Source organism: Canis lupus, chromosome 26 (assembly GCF_048164855.1).
Source record: "Canis lupus baileyi chromosome 26, mCanLup2.hap1, whole genome shotgun sequence".
Taxonomy (NCBI): domain Eukaryota; kingdom Metazoa; phylum Chordata; class Mammalia; order Carnivora; family Canidae; genus Canis; species Canis lupus.
Genome location: NC_132863.1, coordinates 39,981,387 through 40,001,559, shown reverse-complemented (window position 1 = coordinate 40,001,559; position 20,173 = coordinate 39,981,387). Strand labels below are relative to the sequence as shown.

Genomic DNA, 20,173 nt, shown 5'->3' with positions numbered 1-20,173 from the left:
ATTTTAAACAAAAAATGGTCACATTTTACATATTCTGCAGCCTGTTTCTTTCACCTAACTCTCTCCATGTTGGGGCATACAGAAGTTATATGCCACTTTTGCTGTGTGAGTGAATCAAAATTGATAGTAGCTGCTAGAAAAATTTCTGTTAAAAAAAAAACCCACAAAAAACAACCCTTCTTACATGGGTCTTTGTGTACTTGTGCAATTATCTGTGTGGTTTAGAGCATACGCCAAGCGTTGCTGACTCCGAGGCATACCTCTATGACTTCTTAGTGGGGGAGTGTACGTATAATCGGATAGCCAGGAAATGAGAGCAATAAAGTAGCTTAGAGGCTCTTCCCCCAGCTTTTTTTGCTTTCAGGACCCAGGCATCTGGATAAAGCCACAGCAAGATGGGCATTTTAATGTGCTTGTTAACATTAACCCTGAAGGGAATAGGACTTAATTACAAAAGAAATCCATGGACTAAACCTTTTTAGGGATGTAACTGCCCAGAATAGGAATATGTTTGATTTTTGATATTTCATTTCAGATAAATAACAGTAGTCGATGTTGCAAGTACAGGGATAAGAATGAAGCCCATCGTTCCCATCCCCTCTTTCCATTCTCGGGCTTCTTTCTTGACATAATGGTTTATTAAACCCTTTTAGTGTCCTGACTATTAAGGCATTTCTCTAGTTGTTGCGTGATCTGTAAGGTCATCAAAGTCTTTAGTCACTGCCTTCCTAGAACATGAAATCTTTCCTTTTGTCTGTGTCTCCTAGGATAATATTCCTAGGAGCATCCACTTGGCCTTCCTGTGTGCATGTGCCCCGTGTGCTGCTCTCCATGTTTTCAGTGAATTTGGCACTGCTATCATGATTGTTGGTGCCCTGAAAGTGGGAAGGTGCCCTCGTTGACACTGAGTGATTTACAGCAGTTTCGCTTTCAGTGGCCCCAAGATGGGGATGATCGGCCATATTTGAGCAGGTTTCCATTATTTATAGTCACTGCGTGAGACCCATTGGCCTTTGCAGGCTCACTCTGAGTGGGGTGCAGAGCTCCAAGGGGATTATTTAAATAATAATAAATTGTAGGATTTCCTAGGGTTTCTGTAACAAATTGCTACAAATCAAATGACTTAAAACAACAGATTGAGGCTAATGGTTCTGGAGGCCAGACATGTGAAATTGAGGTGTCGGCGGGGATGGTTCCTTCTGGAAACTGAGGAAGAAACTGTTCCAAGCCTCCTTTCTATCTCCTGTTGGCTTCTGGCACTCCTGGCTTCCGGCCACCAGGTTCCTTCATAGGGCCTTACTTGTTCCATCTGTCCTTTCCCTGTCCCTTTAAGAACATCAGGCGTTGGGTTAGGGACCCTCCCAATTACATTTGCAAAGATACCGTTCCAAATAAGTTCACATGCACAGGTGCTGAGTATAAGGACTTGGGTGTCTTTTGCGGAGGACACAGTTCAACCCACAACACAAGTGGTTGGTTCAGTCAGTCCTTTCGGGTGCCTGGGTCCCTCTGACAGTCTTCTCCCTGTTAGGACACAGGTCGTGAAGTTGCGGTTCTTTCCTAGAAACCGCCCCCCTACCCCCCCGCCCCTTCTTGGGCACCATTCTTAGCTTTTCCTCTCTTGTCCCAGGTGCTCCAATGAACCACCCGGGGACCGGCAGTGAAGCCAACAGGGATGGAATGACTGCAAAGAGGACTCGTCGGGAGGAGACTCACATCTGTGAGAAATGCTGTGCAGAGTTCTTCAGCTTCTCGGAGTTCTTAGAACATAAGAAAAATTGCACTAAAACCCCACCGGTGCTCATCATGAACGACAGCGAGGGGCCGGTGCCTCCGGAGGAGTTCCCCGGGGCCGCGCTCGGCCACCCGCCGCACAGCCCAGGCGGTAAGGAGGGTCACAGGGAGGATGGCGGCGGCTCGGGGGAGCTGAAGGAGAAGCTGGGTGCCGAGTCTGTCGTGTACCTGAAGGCCGAGACCGCCCTGCCCACCGCGTCCCAGGACATAAGCTATCTACCCAAAGGCAAAGTGGCCAACACTAACGTCACTCTGCAAGCACTGCGGGGCACCAAGGTGGCGGTGAACCAGCGCAGCGCCGAGGCGCCGCCAGCCCCCGTGCCCGGCGCCAGCAGCATCCCGTGGGTCCTGGAGCAGATCCTGTGCCTGCAGCAGCAGCAGCTGCAGCAGATCCAGCTCACCGAGCAGATCCGCGTGCAGGTGAACATGTGGGCCTCGCACGCCCTCCACTCGGGCGTGGCGGGAGCGGACACCCTCAAGACCCTGGGCAGCCACATGTCCCAGCAGGTTTCCGCGGCCGTGGCCTTGCTCAGCCAGAAAGCCGGCAGCCAGGGCCTGTCTCTGGACGCCTTGAAACCAGCCAAGCTACCTCACGCAAACATCCCTTCCACCGCCAGCTCCCAGGGGCTGGCGTCCTTCGCCCTGAAGCCCGACGGGACGAGGGTGCTGCCGAACGTCATGTCGCGCCTTCCCGGTGCTTTGCTACCTCAGGCCCCAGGCTCTGTGCTCTTCCAGAGCCCTTTCTCCACCGTGGCGTTAGACCCGTCCAAGAAAGGGAAGGGGAAGCCACCGAACGTGTCCCCGGTGGAGGCCAAACCCAAAGACGAGGCCATCCTCTGCAAGCACAAGTGTAAGTACTGTAGCAAGGTTTTTGGGACCGATAGCTCCCTGCAGATCCACCTCCGCTCCCATACCGGAGAGAGACCCTTCGTGTGCTCTGTCTGTGGCCACCGGTTCACCACCAAGGGCAACCTCAAGGTGCACTTTCATCGACATCCCCAGGTGAAGGCCAACCCCCAGCTCTTTGCCGAGTTCCACGACAAAATGACGGCAGGCAATGGCATTCCCTATGCACTCTCTGTACCCGTCCCCGTAGATGAATCGAGTCTCTCTTTAGACAGCAAACCTGTCCTTGTAACAGGGACCCCCGGTCTAGGGCTACCTCAGAATCTCTCTTCAGGGACTAACCCCAAGGACCTCCTGGGCGGCCCTCTGCCCAACGACCTGCAGCCCGGGCCTTCCCCAGAAAGTGAGGACGGATCCCTACTGTCTGGGGGGGGGCCAAACCACACTTCCCCGAGGGTTGGTGGCTTCCAAGGGAGTGGGACCCCCGAGCCGGGGTCAGAGACCCTGAAATTACAGCAGCTGGTGGAGAACATCGACAAGGCCACCACCGACCCCAACGAATGTCTCATTTGCCACCGGGTCTTGAGCTGCCAAAGCTCCCTCAAGATGCATTACCGCACCCACACTGGGGAGAGGCCGTTCCAGTGTAAGATCTGTGGCCGGGCCTTCTCCACCAAGGGCAACCTGAAGACTCACCTCGGGGTTCACCGGACCAACACGTCCATAAAGACGCAGCACTCGTGCCCCATCTGCCAGAAGAAGTTTACGAACGCGGTCCTGCTGCAGCAGCACATCCGGATGCACATGGGCGGCCAGATTCCCAACACGCCTCTGCCCGAGAACCCCTGTGACTTTGCGGGTCCCGAGGCCGCGATGGTCAGCGAAAATGGCAGCGCAGGTGCCACCTGTCACGATGACGTCATCGAGAGCATCGACGTGGACGAGCTGGGTCCCCAGGACGCTTCGGGCAGCTCCCTGAAGGTCCCCGTGCCGCTTCCCAGCGTCCACTCGGCATCCCCCACTCTTGGGTTCGCCGTGACGGCCGCCCTAGATGCCCCGGGGAAGGTGGGTCCTGCTCCTCTTGTCCTGCAGCGGCAGAGCAGCAGAGAAAACGGCTCGGTGGAGAGCGACGGCTTGACCAACGACTCATCGTCCTCGGTGATGGGGGACCAGGAGTACCAGAGCCGAAGTCCAGATGTGCTGGAGACCGCGTCCTTCCAGGCCCTGTCCCCGGCCAATAGCCAGGCAGAGAGCATCAAGTCCAGGTCTCCTGATGCTGGTGGCAAAGCAGACAGCTCCGAGAACAGCCGCACTGAGATGGAAGGTGATAGAGCTTTGGATTTAACTTAGGTCCATTTTGGGCACAAGGTCATCCAAGAGGCACCTGGGTTGAACTTGGCAAATGGACAGTATGATGTATGCAAAGCAGCTCCTTTGTAGGACAGTTAGCCTCTCTGTACTTCTGGGTAGAGGGGAATTAGAACTACTTCTGTCCTAGCACTAATGATGTCCTTTTATTTATGGTGGTTAATGCAAATTGGGTATGGACAGCACACTTGTTGGTTCTTAACTTTCGTGTTTGAGCCCCAGGGAGACATTGGGTAATCTGAAGGAAATGATCCAGTAAGGAGAATGTTTGAGAAAGTGGGCACTGCTGTTTGGCCAACTGAGATAAGCCATAGTTTCTTGAGTCTGAGGTCCCACTCCCTAACCTAAGGTTCATAGACTAATAACTTTTGGTGGGGGAACGGGGGGGGGCAGTATGAGGAGGAGAATCTAATCCATTTTAAATGCACATATAAATTGTGGGATACCAGTTGATAGCATTAATGGTGAAATGGAAGAACTGCTACATCGTAGAATGAAATAAGGCTGGTGTCCCGGCATACTTGAAAGATAACTTTTTATAAATAGTTTTTATGTATTTTAAGTAAACTCTACACCCAACATGGGGCTCAAACCCACAACCCTGAGATAAAGAGTCACATGGTCCACCAACTGAGCCAGCCAGGCATCCCTTAAAGATAACTGTTAATGCAGGAACTTGAATTTCAGTAGTTGTGGTGTTGCCTATACCTCTACACCAAAGTGGTGACTTTTTCAAAGTATTTGAGTTGTTACTCAATGGGCAGGTCAATGGGCTCAAGAGGAAAGCTGCCTCCAAAGTACACATTTCCCCAAACCTCCTCCTAGGCTCTCGGTAGGCGGTTGTCCTCAGTCAGAGCGCTTTTTTGGTTTGAGAAGGATGGAGTATGGGATGATAAAGGTTTGGGGTTTCTTTTCTCTGGATACCAGGTCGTAGCAGTCTGCCATCAACATTTATCCGAACCCAGCCAACCTATGTGAAAGTCGAAGTCCCTGGTGCATTTGTTGGACCTGCTACCATGTCCCCAGGCATGACACCTTTGCTAACGGCCCAGCCACGCCGACAGGCCAAACAACACGGCTGCACACGGTGTGGGAAGAATTTCTCCTCGGCGAGCGCTCTTCAAATTCACGAGCGGACTCACACTGGGGAGAAGCCTTTCGTGTGTAACATATGTGGGCGAGCTTTTACCACCAAAGGCAACTTGAAGGTGAGTCTCTTCAGGCTCTCAGTGGGGATGGGGCTGGGTGTCCTTACTGGTGTGAATCCATCTATGATGAATTTTCCATGGAGACCAACAGGATGCTGTATAGTCACATCCCACAGCTGGCTCTCGAAATATGCATGTTTTCTCCTATCACTGTGTCTCTGAATTGAGATACTTCTTACTGACAGTGTCTGATGAAATTGATAATATAATTGATCATTTTTCCCCTAATCTTAGCAGCACCTGAAATAGTGACACATTTTGCAAATACTGCTCTGTAGGAACGGGGCACATGGTCTATTGGATGCTCCTGTATCTTAGTATAAAGTAGTTACACGAAGGGTAGTTTTCCCTCCAATATTGGGGCCGACCGTAACCTCTCAACAATAATTCTGTAGATAGGTAAAATCCAGTCTGGAAACAGATGATAAATGTCACAAAGGGGTGACAGTATTGACAACTCACTGTTGGATTTGTGTTTGCCTCCGCACTTGGTGACCACCCTGTATGTTGGTACCTGTTTTCTTAGCCTGTGAGAACTAAATACCATGAGTTAAGACATGTATAGGATAGCCGTACTCGAGGAGTTAAAGAAAAGAGCCTCCAGGTTATCAGCTGTGCTTTTAAAACCCAGCCGCTAGGTCCTTCCAGAGAATGGCCTCTATCTAGTGTTAGATTCCACCTAAGATTTTACCAGGGAGATGGGGAGGAGACTTGCCCGTATCAGGAATGACAGTGGCCTGTATAAGAACAAAGCATTGGGGACCTCGGGTTTTCCTTCTAGTCCTGCCTGTGGTTTACATGAGATGTTTTCTATATCTCTTTTCCACTTTTTTTAAAAGTTTTATTTCTTTTATTTATTCATGAGAGAGAGAGGCAGAGACACAGGCAGTGGAGAAGCAGGCTCCATGCCGGGAGCCCGACACGGGACTCGATACCCGGGACTCCAGGATCGCGCCCTGGGCCAAAGGCAGGCGCCAAACCTCTGAGCCACCCAGGGATCCCCTCTTCTCCACTTCTCTGCAGGAGTAGAATAGTTGAGTTGAATTCTTGTGGCTCAAAATAAAGGTTAAAACTTCTTGAAGTTGACCTATAAGACTGTCTATCATTTAAAAAGTTAAACACACTTCAAAAACAAGCTATATTCTTTTTTTTTTTAACTTTTTAGTTGGCAAACATGTCAGGGAAGGAGCATGGAGTAACTTAATCTCTGGTACCAACTAAATGAGTTCCTGGTCCCTGGGATCAATCCAGGGAAGGTCTGGAGCTCTTTTTTTTAAAAAGATTTTATTTTATTCATGAGAGACTTTTTTTTTTTTTTAAGTTTTATTTCTTTATTTATTCATGAGAGAGAGAAGGCAGGGACACAGGCAGAGGGAGAAGCAGGCTCCCTATAGGGAGTCTTATGCGGGACCCGATTCCAGAACCCCGGGATCACACCCTGAGCCAAAGGCAGATGCTCAACCGCTGAGCCACCCAGGCGTCCCTGGAGCTCCTTTTGCTGCACACATGGCTTTGGGCAGATGGCTCCTCATGGTTCGGTTTCCCAATCACGGGATAATGGTAGCAACAACTTCAGAGTTGTCCAGGAGATTAAATGAATTGTATTAGTAAAGCACTTCAAGTTAAGCCTGTAACATCTTAACCACTTATAGCAATTAAGAGCAAGTTATGTCTGAGCCCACTGGCAAGACAGCGGCCAACTTCTCAAGATGTCATCCTGTGGATTGAAATTAGGTTACTTGAGCAACGTTAACACCCACCACATTTTCCAGCTCGCTTTAAAACTTGAAAGGGATTTAGAAACTCAAAAGCTAGACTAGGAAAATAATTCTAGAAGGGAGGCCAAGGGAGCACCTGGGTGGCTCAGTGAGTTGGGCATCTGTCTTCAGCTCAAGTCATGATCTTGAGGTCCTGGAATCAAGCCCCAAGTCAGGCTCCCAGCTCAATGAGGAGTCTACTTCTCCCCCCACCCCTCCCCCTGCTTGTGTTCTTTTAGATAAATAAAATCTTAAAAAAGAAAAGGCCAAGTAGAAGGAGCAATAGGTAGTAGGACTTATCATCAGAAGAGCTCTTGACTTGTCTACCACCCTAGAATAACTTAGCATTCATTCCCCATGACCTCTGTGGTGGTGATTACGATCATTGACCTACTGTGTATTTGGTAGGTCAGCTCCATCAGGGCAGTGTTTTGTTCAAAGGTTCCTTTTTTTTTTTTTTAAAGGATTTTATTTCAGAGAGAGAGCACAAGGGGGGGGGTGGGGTGGCAGAGGGAGAAGGAGAACCAGGATCCCCACTGAGCAAGGAAGCCCAATGTGGGGCTCCATCCCAGGACCCTGGGATCATGACTTGAGTTGAAGGCAGGTGCTTAACTGACTGAGCCACCCGGGTACTCCCAAAGGGTATTTCATTAACTCAAGTTTTTATTCAGGTAATTGTAGACTCCCATGCAGTGAGAATTATGAGATCCTCCCATACTTTGCCCAGTATCCCCCACTGGTAGGATTTTGCAAAACTGAAATGTAAATAATAATCAGGGTATTGACATGGGTGCAACCTACTGATCTTATAGGTTTTCCCATTGTATTTGTTGTTTTTTTTTTTTAAAGCTTGTTCTTTTTCTATTTTCCAGTTTTTTAAAAAAGATTTTATTTATTCATGAGACACACACACTCACACACACACACACACACACACACACAGAGAGAGAGAGAGAGGCAGAGGGAGAAACAGGTTCCATGCTGGGAGCCTGATGTGGGACTTGATCCCGATCCCGGGACTCCAGGATCACGCCCTGGGCCAAAGGCAGGCGCTAAACTGCTGAGCCACCCAGGGATCCCCCCTTCCTGTTGTATTTGTACTCAGTGTGTGTTTATGTGTTAAGTTCTTTACAATGTTATTACCTGCGTAGGTTTATTATTCACAAATTTTAACCCCAGTGCTTGAGAATGGCTGGTGCATAGTAAGTGTTCCTGTAATTTTGCTTACGTGAACAGTGGGATGGGGACAGAATTGGAGCAAATGTCTCTGCCTTGGTTGTCTTAACTTGCCTCTAGGCAGGAATGTGGGCCCATTGTTGCCAAATCATCTGATTTTCCGCCCCCCCTCCCCCCACAAGAGAACAGGTATCTGGATTTTTTTAATGTTCAAACTCCTATGCAGACAGACTGGCTTGCCCACGTGCACACTATCACATCTCTGTTTTGGTGGAAACCTTTCTGTTCCTATCCCCCATAGGTCCACTATATGACGCATGGGGCGAACAATAGCTCGGCACGCCGTGGGAGGAAGCTGGCCATCGAGAACACCATGGCTCTGTTAGGAACTGATGGGAAGAGAGTCCCTGAGATGTTTCCAAAGGAAATCTTGGCCCCTTCGGTGAACATGGACCCTGTCGTGTGGAACCAGTACACCACCATGCTCAATGGAGGTCTGGCCATGAAGACCAATGAGATCTCTGTGATCCAGAGTGGGGGGATTCCTACCCTCCCAGTCTCCCTGGGGGCCAGCTCCATCGTGAACAACACCACTATCTCCAAGATGGATGGCTCCCAGTCTGCCATCAGTGCTGAAGTGGAAAAACCAGGTGCTGCCGACAGTGTCCCCAAACACCAATTCCCTCACTTCCTCGAAGAAAATAAGATTGCAGTCAGCTAAGCTCTTTGTCGAGGGAGAAATGCAGGCAGAATGACCTCTAGAACTCTACTTTTTTTTTTTCCTTGTTAAAAGAACCCATCTCCTCCTGTTTTTCTTACTGATGTGCAAATGATGTTTACAGTTGTGATCACAACCTCAGGCAAGTCCTACAATCAGATGTTGTTATGCTGCTTTGCAAAAAAAAAAAAAAAAAAAAAAATTGAAAAAATCAAAAAAAATCAAAAAAGAGAAAAGAAATTGAAAAAAGAAAAAAATTGAAAAAGAAAAAAACAAAAAATACTAAAACATATACAGACTAGAATTTTTTTTTCTTTAATTTTGGAAAGAAGCGGGTCCTGCAAAGTAGCGTTGTTACTTGCGACAAACTGTATACATAAAACCTTTGTACAACCAAGAGTAACTATTTCCAAAGACTATCCTATTTCAAGTTGGAACTTACTGAACTACAATGGACAAGACAACTGTTAGCCTAATTGGGGGAGGGGGTACTGTATACTTCCCTGGTGACTGTATGCGGGTACATGGACAAGATCTGGCATCTGTTTAGGGACCTGTTTCATATGACACCCCCCCCCCCATCCCTGTACCCATCCTTCCTTTTTTTTTTTTTTTTTCGTTCCTGAATGTACTTTTTTTTTTTTTTTCTTTAAGGTTGTAGAATTACAAAATTCCTTCAACCTTGGGACCTTAGGTAGGATACCCTCAAATGGACTGGTTTAGTCCTTAGGGAGTCAATGTGTGTTGCTGCTTATTTAAATAGAGTTCATTCGGAGCCCCAAGAGTGCCAATGTACTCCCTACGCTTTCCAGATGCCTCCTTCCTGAGCCACCAGGAGGGCTAGGCACCTAAGCAGGGACCCTCAGGTGACTTAATTTGGTTCGCCAGTGCCTACTCGATCAAAGACCCGGGTTTTCCTTCTTGAAGAAACTCACGGAAAGGGCATATTTCTTACAGGTTCACATACTACTTTGTACAAAAAAATGTCCTTGGTGCAGCTTATGCCAAGTTAGTATGAAGATTGTTCTTGAGTATTGCATGAAGGCTACGATGTTCAAACGGGCAAGTCATGGGTGTGAAAGCTTTAATTTATCTACCTCATTTATTTTTTATTTTTGTAGCCATAGTGTCTATTTTCCTATTTTATGACCGCTGAAGTGTTCTGACGCCCTGTCTTAAACCTGAGTTGATGTGTGGTGGGAGCAGCTGGACGTTGACGATGCTTTCATGATTCTTTTTTTTTTTTTTTTAACTCTCACCCCCCCCCCCTTTTTTGTATATGTAATGATGAAACATGCTCTGATGGTTGAACAAGGAAGGAGAAAGAAAGACCTTAATTTCCAAGTGGAGAATCTCCTTCTTTGTGGAAAAGTAGATCAAGACTGTTAACAAAAGTTGGTCTGTGTTATTGCACCTGACTTTAGGATCCAAAAATTTTTTTGCCACGTTGTGCCTTTCCTTCTGGAATTGTAAGTTGAGAACACAATGCTAGTACCTGTTTACACTGTGAAGTGGATATTGTTACAGAGAACACACCAGAGCCTTTCTCCCTGTTAAGCAAATCATGCCCGTGTGAATGTATGATCTGTGGAGAAACCCCTGTAGTTTTTACCTGCTGATGCTGTCTGTCTTGTTGGAGAATAAATTTTGGATGTTTTTTTTTTTCTTTCCCCCACGAGGTGCGTATGTAAGTTTTTCTGGTTCGTTTCTGCTCTAAACCTGATAATTTTTTTTTAAAGATTTTATTTAAGAGAACCTGAGAACACAAGCAGGGTTGGAGGTGCAGAGGGAGAGGGAGAAGCAGTTCTTCAGCTGAGCAGAGTTCAATGCGGGGCTCCATCCCAGGGCCCTGGGATCATGACCTGAGCTGAAGGCAGACGCTTAACTGACTGAGCCCCCCGGGCATCCCTAAACCTAAGAATTTTTATTTTAACTATTATTTGCCCTCCTAACCCTTCAGGTCCTAGAATCTAAGATACACAAGTGGTTACATCTATGCTGGACCCATTTCTCAAGCACACACAAATAACGACTTGCTGGTTGGTATATTTTTTTTTAGGATAAAAGGACAACAAAACTATTGTTTTGTCCTAAAAAAAAGGACAACAGTTTTGTTAGAGTAAACTCAAGCTACAGAACTTTTGCTTGTGCTCACTTGTAACCACAGAAAGCTTATCATGCCAGAGATTACCCCATATCTACCCATCCGGACCTGGTACGAGTCATTGGGCAGAGAGACACTATTTCTTTACCATCTCATTCTGAATGGACTGCTGAGAATCCTGTAGAATGTGGCACTTTATTCCAAGGAAGATTCTTTGAGAGGGTGGTGGAAAAGGTACTGGGGAGAGATGCAAGGGCAAGGGCAGGTTAATGTCCCATTGGGGAAGTACCATGTTATCTATCTTTTGCTGTGTTTCTCTTTGCAAACCCAGTGACAAGCACCAGCATCAGGCTCTAGGAGAATCTTAAGGATGTGGGTGCGACTGGATCTGTGCATGGATCCTCCTGATGCTGGAGAAGGCCAGGGCTTACGTTCGCATAGCCTTTAACCTGATACGAGCCCTGCATAGCTGTGTCCTTTGCAGGTGGATGCTCTCTCCCCCCTCCAAGGGTTGTTGTCTGTCCTTTGGCATCTAAACTCCTCTACAATTGGTGTGAAGTGCTCACTCTGTTTACTGTGAAAGCAAGATTAACCCAGCCCTTCTGATAAATTGAAATGCAAGTATCGAAACCAATACGCCCTGGTGCCAAGTATCTCTACTGACCCTTTCTCCCACTTGATAACCCACAGTGAAGTTTTCTATCAGGATTGAAATGTATGAGGATGATCTTTACTTCAGTAAGAAAGATGTGTCATCTCCTTCCGGGTGTATTTCAGACGTCTTTCCAGTCTTTCCAAGGTCCGGTCATCCTTTTTAAATACCTGCAATAATACAAAAATGTTTAATCAGCTATTGCTATGCAGTACCCCTCTTTCCCCCAAAGTATTAACTAGTTCTGATCATCGTTGTGGCATCGTTTTCCTTCCACCCAGTTAACCTCAGGGTAGTTTCCTATCTGAGGGATTGCTAGGGCAAAAAGATGCACGTTTCCCCATGTGTTTGCAGTTGTTGGCGTAAGCGTGCATTATATCTGGTGCGTCTTTTCTCCACCCTAATCTTTGAAGCTAATCCTCCAGTAGGTTGTGATGTGAGCACACCACTATAGTCCAGTACACTGTCTCTGTTGAAGGAGCATAGAGAATAAGCAGTACAGGTGTCCTAACTCAGTCTTTTGAAACCTGCCTACCTCTTCGCATTTCCCTTTATGGGTTCCCTGTATTCAAAGCTGTTTTTCAATACCTGATGGGAAGATTAAAGGAATCTCAACTTCTCCACCTTGAACTGTCAATGGTATCTCAATGAAACGGGGAAAAAAATAAACTTTCATATTTCCTCCTGACCCTCTGCCTTCGGTTGCACTCCCAGAACCTGTTTGAAGACCGTCTTCTGGGAAAGGAATTATTGCTTTGAATGGGGTTGTTGGTGTTTGCAGACAGGGTCTGGGGAGGTTGGAGTCGGCCCCTCTCTCCAGGTTGAGTTTGTACCTTGTTTGGCCGGCAGGACTGGCCTAAAAGCTGTGCAGAAGGGGAGGGCAGTGTGGGGAAGATGGTGGTTCCTCCTGTTAATGTCTGGCAGCACCTGGTTGAGCCAGGTGACGGTTTAGCTAAACCACAGCATCAAGGAAGGTGAAATGCCTGCCTGTTTACAGGAAGCTCTTCAGTCATTTCAAAGGCAACCCTCACAGCAATACGACCTGCTTACAACGCAGTAGGTGGCTTAAGCCCAAACAGGAAAGCTAATGTATGCATGTCTGCATACATAGAACTTCCAGAAACAGGTGTCAGGGGAAAGGATGGGTTCCTGAGCTAACTGGCTGGTCATTTGGGAAGGAAGTTCAGGTCAACACTTAGCCTGGGTCCCCTGGGGCAAGGTCATTTGTAGGACCTCCTACCTCATCTGCAAAATGGGGAGAATTTGATTTATAGGATTGTAGAATTAGAGGATTATGGTGAAGTTAGACAAGTTTGAAAACCATCTGGGACATGGGAAGCATTCAGTATGATAGCAGCCCTTGTTTCTCCCGTTTGGCTCAGAAAATCGGCACTGTCTTTAGGCAGAGTGTGTCCCCACTCTGGGTCAGGTGGATTCTCTCGATTCAGTGTGTTGAGACTGAGGGGGTCACCTGGGTCAGGAGATGCCCAGCAGTGGGCAGCTCCTTTATCTTGAAGACAATGTAGCTCATAAACCGGAGGGTGTGCGTGTGGTGGCCTCTTTCCTCATTCCCTAATTGGTTGCATTAAAAGTGTAAAGAGCAGGGGGGAGATACAAGATAGTAGGGGTAATTCTAAGGGTGGGTTTCTAGGTGTCTTCAGAATGGCTTCACATAAGCAACGGGGTTTCAGCGGGGTTTACCAGATTTCCTTGGTTCCTGCATGTACATTTTACCTCCCCCCACCCCCCGCCACTACTGCCATCAACACACCCTAAGATCTCCCGATGCATTTCCTTGGTGTTGTGGAAGTTCATTCTGAATCTATCAAAAAGCTGTATTTGGCTAAGTCCATGTTTCTGACCTTGAGTTAAGTTCAGATCTGAACACTACAGCAGCAGGTTCACACCTTTGCTTCTTGCTTTGGTATCACTCCCCCATTTTGCAGTTTCTGCACCCAAATGTATTTATTTAAAGAGGGTACTTTTTCTAGTGGAGAAAGCCTATGCCTCTTGCAGAGCCTTGATCCTACCAGTTACCCCAGTTCTGTTCTCTTTATTTCCAAACAAAATCATGAAGCACTTAAATAAGGAATGCCTATTTCTTTTTTTTTTTTTTTAAGATTTTATTTATTCATGAGAGATACAGAGAGAGGCAGAGAGAGAAGCAGGCTCCATATTGGGAGTCCAATATGGGACTCCATCCTGGGTCTTCAGGATCACACCCTAGGCCAAAGGCAGGCGCCAAACTGCTGAGCCACCCAGGTGTCCCCGACTATTTCTTTTGAAAAAAGAAATTTGCTGTTTATTGCTCTTGCATAACAAATCTCTTTGGCATTGATTTTTTTTTTTAAGATTTTATTTATTCATGAGAGAGACACACAGAGGCAGAAACACAAGGTAGAGGGAGAAGCAGACTCCCTACTAGAAGCCCCATGTGGAACTCGATCTCGGATCCCAGGATCACTCCCTGAGCTGAAGGCAGATGTTCAACCACTGAGTCCCCCAGGCGTCCCTGGCCATTGATTTTTATTTGAAGTCACAGGCAGTACATTATTCATAAATGGCAGAGAATGTCATATGTCATATATCTTTCAGAAGTATCTAAAAGTAAGTGAATTTTCAGTTGAAGGAAGTATAAATTCAAAAGTGAGTTTTTAAAGAAAAGCCTAGGAAAGGTTTAGATAGAAAATTAAAGTACATTTTGCCATAAAATGTAACTGTCAGAGTGGCATGACCCCAAATACAAATTAATGATCCTATTGAATTTGTATTTTTTTAAATTAAGGTATATTTCACATATTAGTGTCCAGCATAGGACATAATGATTCAGTATTTGTACTTTGTGAAATGATCATAGTAATTAGGAATGCCCATTTTTATTTTTTTATTTTTTAAAGATTTTATTTATTCATGAGAGACACAGAGAAAGAGAGGCAGAGACAGGCAGAGGGAGAAGTAGGCTCCATGAAGGGAGCCCAACGTGGGACTCAATCCCGGGACTCCAGGATCAGGCAGGCCCTGGACCGAAGGCGGCGCTAAACCACCCGGGCTGCCCTCTTTTCTTTTTTGAAAAAATATTTATTCATGACAGACACAGAGGCAGAGGCATAGTCAAGCTCCTTGCAGGGGACGAGGGACTCAATCCCCCAATTGGGATCATGTGCTGAGGCAGAGGCAGATGCTCAACCGCTGAGCCATCCAGGCGTCCCAAGGAATGCCCATTTCTATTTTAAAAAATGGATTGGCTTTCAAAGCAACCAGTCTAATATGCCCAAGGAAACCATTGCTTTTGGTCAAGTATGACTGTTTTGTAGGGATTTATGATCTTGCCACACATGAAAAACTTCAGAATTTTGCCTAAAACAAGCCCCCAAACCAATTAAAGAAAAAAAAAAAATCCTAGGTCCCGTATCACTGGGCTGTAATAAAAGACTATTTCTGAATATTGAAAGAAAAACGGAGCATTAGTTAAACTAGGCCAAAATCGGGATAAGGAAATTTACCTCTCAAAAAATGACTTAACAGTTATGATATTTTAAGATAAAATCTTGCACATGTGTTCAAAGGAAGCATCAAACTCTGTGTAGTCAAAAGTGGGGGCCCCCGAGTTGCTCAGCTGGTTGGGTTCAGGTCGTGATCTCAGGGTCCTGGGATGGAGCCCCGCAGCACCAGCAGCACCAGCACCGGGCTCCCTGCTCAGCTGGGAGCCTGCTTCTCCCTCTCCTGCCTCCCGCTCTGCCTGCCTGTGTGCTCTCTCTGTATGTCAAATAAATAAATAAAAATTTTTTAGAGTCCAAAGTTTTTGAAAGTGACCCTTATGGGAGAAGAAACCTCCCAAATGACCTGCAGAACTGCCCCTCTGTCCCCTCCCCTATTACTTCCACCCTCCAACCTTTTGTAAACAACTTACTTTAAGCAGAGTGAGTTGAATCGTGTTCTAAAGACTGAGGTATGAAACAAAGATGAGCTTAATTTTATCCTGAGTGGATTATTGTGGGTCTTTAGAAGCTATGAAACCTGCTGGTACACGCTCTAGCTATTACCAGCGTTGAAGACGCTTGTCTTCTTTTTCCTATTTACTTCCATAAATCAGTTTTGGGGCTTCCAGTTTTGTTTTCTAACATTTGCTGATAACTCTGGGGAAAATTATTTCCACTGACTTCTCGAAATGTCCTGAGTTAATTGACATCTCATCTTCATTTTCTCACATGGCGAGGACCCCAAAGAAACAGGGGAGGAGACGCTCATGGAATTTTAAGATTGCTACTCTTGGGGATTGCAGAGGCCAGTGAAATAGGGGGGAAGTAGGAGGAGGCTTAGGTGGCCAATTTTCTATTTTTATCAAGTAAGGATGATTAACAACAGTGCAGCAAATGCCTCTTTCACATCCACGTGGCATTTTACACTCTTAAAACGTTTACTTGTTGATTTGCTATCTACTCTTAATTTAAAAAGGGACAATCATGGCTCCTACAAATATAAAAGGACACATGATAAAGATTTTACTAACGGATGTATAGCTGATTCAAAGGAGAATCAACCCCCAAACCACAGGCAATCGGGGATATTGAAGTGAATTTACAGAGGTGGAAAACACAGTATCCACAGGGCAATAATCACTTGCATTCCACTGAATAAAATTCATTTGCATTTCTATGGGCAAGAGTCATGGGTATTACTGTGGTTTCTCAACAGGGTTGTGAAATAGCTCAAAGACAATGAAAGGCACAGGTAGCCTGGATAATAACTTCTCGAAACCAGCAGTCCTGGAACTGGGGAGCAGGCATTGTGTGTACCTGTTAACTGTATCCCCAGCGCCCCGAACATTGTAGGTCCTCAATGAAGATTACTTGAATGAACGGATGGCTGGTTAGATGGATGGATGGATGGATGTTCTGTGGAATTTCCCCTAAACTCTCTTGTGTCTTTTTGGAGGTAAAAATAGTATGCACAAGTCAAATATTAAATCCTAGGTTGATACTGTTGCTTCTGGAAAGCTCTTAAGGAGTTCTTATTTTAAAAACAGAGTGTGGGGGGGATCCCTGGCTGGCTCGGCGGTTTGATGCCTGCCTTTGGCCCAGGGCGTGATGCTGGAGACCCTGGATCGAGTCCCACATCAGGCTCCTGCATGGAGCCTGCTTCTCCCTCTGCCTGTGTCTCTGCCCCTCTCTGTGTGTGTGTGTGTGTCTGTCATGATAAATAAATAAAATCTTAAAAAAATAAAAATAAAAACAGAGTGTGTGTAGGGGTGGGGGCGGTGGGTGTGGGTGTGAGTGTGTGATGGGATGGGGAGCAGGAGATTAGTGTTAGAGGCACAGGCTTACGAGAGGTTTAAAAATTATTTAACCTCACATTCTAGAGTGGTGGTTCTCCACCAGGGACGATTTTGCCCTCCAGGACATTTCACAATATCTGAAGACATCTGTAGTTGTCACAATCGGGCGGGGCGGGAGGGACAGGGAGCTGCTGCTGACAGGTAGTGGAGAGAGACCTGGAATATGCTAAACATCCTACAATGCACAGGAAAGCCCCCAGGATAAAGGAATATTCAGCCCAAATGTCAATAGCGCCAGATTAAACAACTCCATTCTAGGGAATGCCTAGAGCATTCACCCAAAATCATTCAGAGAGAAGATTCTAGACACCCAAAGAACATCATTTCTTCTCCCCGCCCAGCTGGAGTTTACCCAAAAGATTCTTAATAATTCTGAGTTCCGGGGGGGCCGGGTGGCTCAGTTGGTTAAGAGTCCGGCTCTTGATGTCAGCTCAGGTCATGGTCTCAGGCCGTGGGTTTAAGCCCCACATGGGCTCCATGCTCAGAGGGGAGCTGGCTTGAGAGTCTTTCCCTCTCCCTCTGCCCCTCCCTGCTCAAGCTGTCTCTCTCTAAAATAAACAAATCTTTAAAAAAATAATTCTGAGTTCCCATGTTCTCTGCCTCCATATCATCTATGGTTGTGGCCTTGACCTCTTGTCTACTTACTGCCAACATGGTATAAACAGCAGGAGCCAGCTTGGAGATCTATGTAAACAAGGCTTCATGGTGGCGCTGTACTGAGATCTCAAAATAGATTATGGCCTCAGCCTACCATCTGTTGGTGGGGTTGGGTGGCCTCTATGCACCTCAGTGTGTCTGCTTTCTGGAAAGCAGAGGCTGGACTAGGTCGGCTTATCTGCCAAAGACCCTTCTGTTCCAGGTATCAGTATCAGGAGCTTCCTGTACTCAGGGCTTGCTGGATGGAAAGGGCTCTCAGGGGTCACTAGAGGAGGCTGTTCCTCTGCAAGCAGAACCCCGAGGTGACCAGTCCTAGGACCATGGGGAGGAGGCAGGCCTGGGCCAGGAGGAGGGAAGCGGTGTCCTGCTGAGTGGCACCCCTGGTTCCCCTGCCATCCAAGTACTGCCCTGTCCTCGGCCTGCTCTCCTGGACCTGAGCACTGCTCTCAAAGGCCCCAGGGGTCTCTCTCCCACCTCTTGCATCCAGATCTCTCTCAAGATGAGATAAAAGCTTTTAAGTATCTCTCTTCCTGGGGGTCGCCTTGCTGAAATCTTGAAAAGTGTCTTCTCCAATGCTTATGAAAGTGTACTAAAAAAAATTTGGAAAACACAAGAACAATAAAAATTGTCCTTTTAAAAATATTTTATTTATTTATTCATGAGATACAGAGAGAGGCAGAGACATAGGTAGAGGTCCTTTTTTCTTTTTTAAGATTTTATTTATTTATTCATGAGATAGAGAGGCAGAGACATAGGTAGAGGGAGAAGCAGGCTTCATGCAGGGAACCCGATGTGGAACTCGATCCCAGGACCCTGGGATCACGCCCTGAACAGAAGGCAGACACATTCATTCAACTGCTGAGCCACCCAGGTGTCCCTCATCCTTCTTTTCGTAGGAAAATGTTATTACCTCTGGAGAGTAAGAGGGGGCTCCTTGGTCTTTTAAAAATTACTTATTTAGGGGTGTCTGGCTCAGTTGGAAAAGCATGCAACTCTTGATCTTGGGGTCATAAGTTTGAGCCCCACATTGGGTGCAGAGATTCCAAAACCAAACCAAACCAAAAACCAAAAAAACTTTAAAAAGAAAATAATAAAGGGATCCCTGGGTGGCGCAGCGGTTTGGCGCCTGCCTTTGGCCCAGGGCGCGATCCTGGAGACCCGGGATCGAATCCCACATCGGGCTCCCGGTGCATGGAGCCTGCTTCTCCCTCTGCCTGTGTCTCTGCCTCTCTCTCTCTCTCTCTGTGTGTGACTATCATAAATAAATAAAAATTAAAAAAAAATAAATAAAAAAAAAGAAAATAATAAAGAATTATTTACGTAAAAACATTGTAAAAGTGATACACGTTCACTAAAGAAAAAATAGAATAGATAAAAACGAGGAAAATTGTAAGATGCACCTGGATGTACCACACTAATGCAAGATGTTAATGACAAGGGAACTGCTGAGTTTGGAGCAGGGTGGGGTAAGGGGGTGGGGGATGGGAAGGTGGGGGGGTGGAGTAGATGTGGGGGGGTATATGGAGCTCCTGCTATCTGCTCAAGTGTTCTCTAAATCCCAAGCTACCGAAAAAAAAAAAAAAAGTCTATAAATTAAACTAGATTTTAAATATCTACCTGGAATCCTTTTGTCCAGAGACAATCACTGGATAAATACTGCGGTGCTCATTCTTTAATTAGGGAAAAATAAGTATATTCTTAGCAGTAGGGAGAGGAGGAAATTTTTTTTTGGAGGGGGGAGAGGAGGAATTGTAATAGCAAACCTTCCATGAGGATTACCACATGCGTGCATTGTGCTAAGTGCTTCCTATTCCCATGACCGCACTGAGCCCTTCCAATTCTGTAATAAGCCTTACAGAGTGCTTCGTCTGTGTGGCCACTCTTCCCGTTGTTTTATATTTACAATTAACTCACTTAATCCTTGCAACCATCCTGTGAGGCTTGTATTATCCCCCACTTTACAGGTGAGAAACCTGAGGTCTGGCAGTTTGGAAGTTGTCTCTGATTCTGTGGTTGGGAGGTGGTGAAAGTGATGTAGGGTCTCTGATGACAGAGCCACTGCTATTACTCCAGATTTTAGAAAATGAGAGCTTGGAGATACCTGGAATCGGGATTAGTAGGTGGCTGGAAGTGTCCTGATTCAGCTGATCCTGGGAGGCCCGTTGTCCTGCTTCCTGGAGCGTGAAACGCAAGGCCCTGGAGCCCAGCTCAGCGCCTTCCTAACCACATTGCCTTGTGCAGGCCACTCTGAACTTCGCTTTCCTCACCTGTAAAATGGGTGTGATTTAGACCTAGCTGGCGGAGCTGCTGGAGGATTAAATATGGGACCCCATGCACGTTTTAGGTGCATGATAAAAACCAAAGCTCACCTTTCTCGAGCCCCAGCTGTGTGGGGGACGCTGGGTCACAATCTCTGGTCTTTTCTGTGAGCCTGCGTGGTGGCAGAGTGGAGAAGAGGGCCTGGGGTTTGTAGCTGATGTGAGGTGGGTGGGGATCAAGGGGGACTTCCAGGGGAGCAGGGGGGGGACAGGGTGGGGCCTACTTTGATGCCATAATCA

General features: G+C 46.6%; 1 protein-coding gene and 1 long non-coding RNA gene across 5 annotated transcripts in view; one reads left to right on the top strand and one right to left on the bottom strand.

Annotated features, from left to right (window-relative positions):
- SALL4 (spalt like transcription factor 4) overlaps positions 1 to 10,545 on the top strand; it is a 19,427-nt gene extending 8,882 nt beyond the window's left edge. Inside the window, exons 2-4 of one of the 2 annotated variants that reach the window (XM_072801450.1) lie at positions 1,631 to 2,644; positions 4,936 to 5,216; positions 8,451 to 10,545. In XM_072801450.1, coding sequence (XP_072657551.1) covers positions 1,631 to 2,644; positions 4,936 to 5,216; positions 8,451 to 8,870 — 1,715 coding nt within the window. In that variant the 3' untranslated portion in view covers positions 8,871 to 10,545. Of the gene's footprint in view, positions 1 to 1,630; positions 3,965 to 4,935; positions 5,217 to 8,450 lie in introns of both variants that reach the window. The other variant, XM_072801449.1, reaches the window with a different exon arrangement.
- On the bottom strand, positions 10,545 to 20,173 carry LOC140618642 (uncharacterized). 3 transcript variants are annotated; one of them, XR_012018700.1, is made up of 3 exons: positions 19,985 to 20,158; positions 19,717 to 19,882; positions 10,545 to 11,793 (listed from the first exon to the last, which is right to left on the bottom strand). It is a non-coding gene; the product is annotated as an uncharacterized lncRNA (long non-coding RNA). The 3 variants fall into 3 exon arrangements; XR_012018701.1 differs by lacking the exon at positions 10,545 to 11,793 and adding an exon at positions 18,231 to 18,441 and having other exon boundaries at positions 19,233 to 19,882; positions 19,985 to 20,173; XR_012018702.1 differs by lacking the exon at positions 10,545 to 11,793 and adding an exon at positions 18,232 to 18,441 and having other exon boundaries at positions 19,985 to 20,165.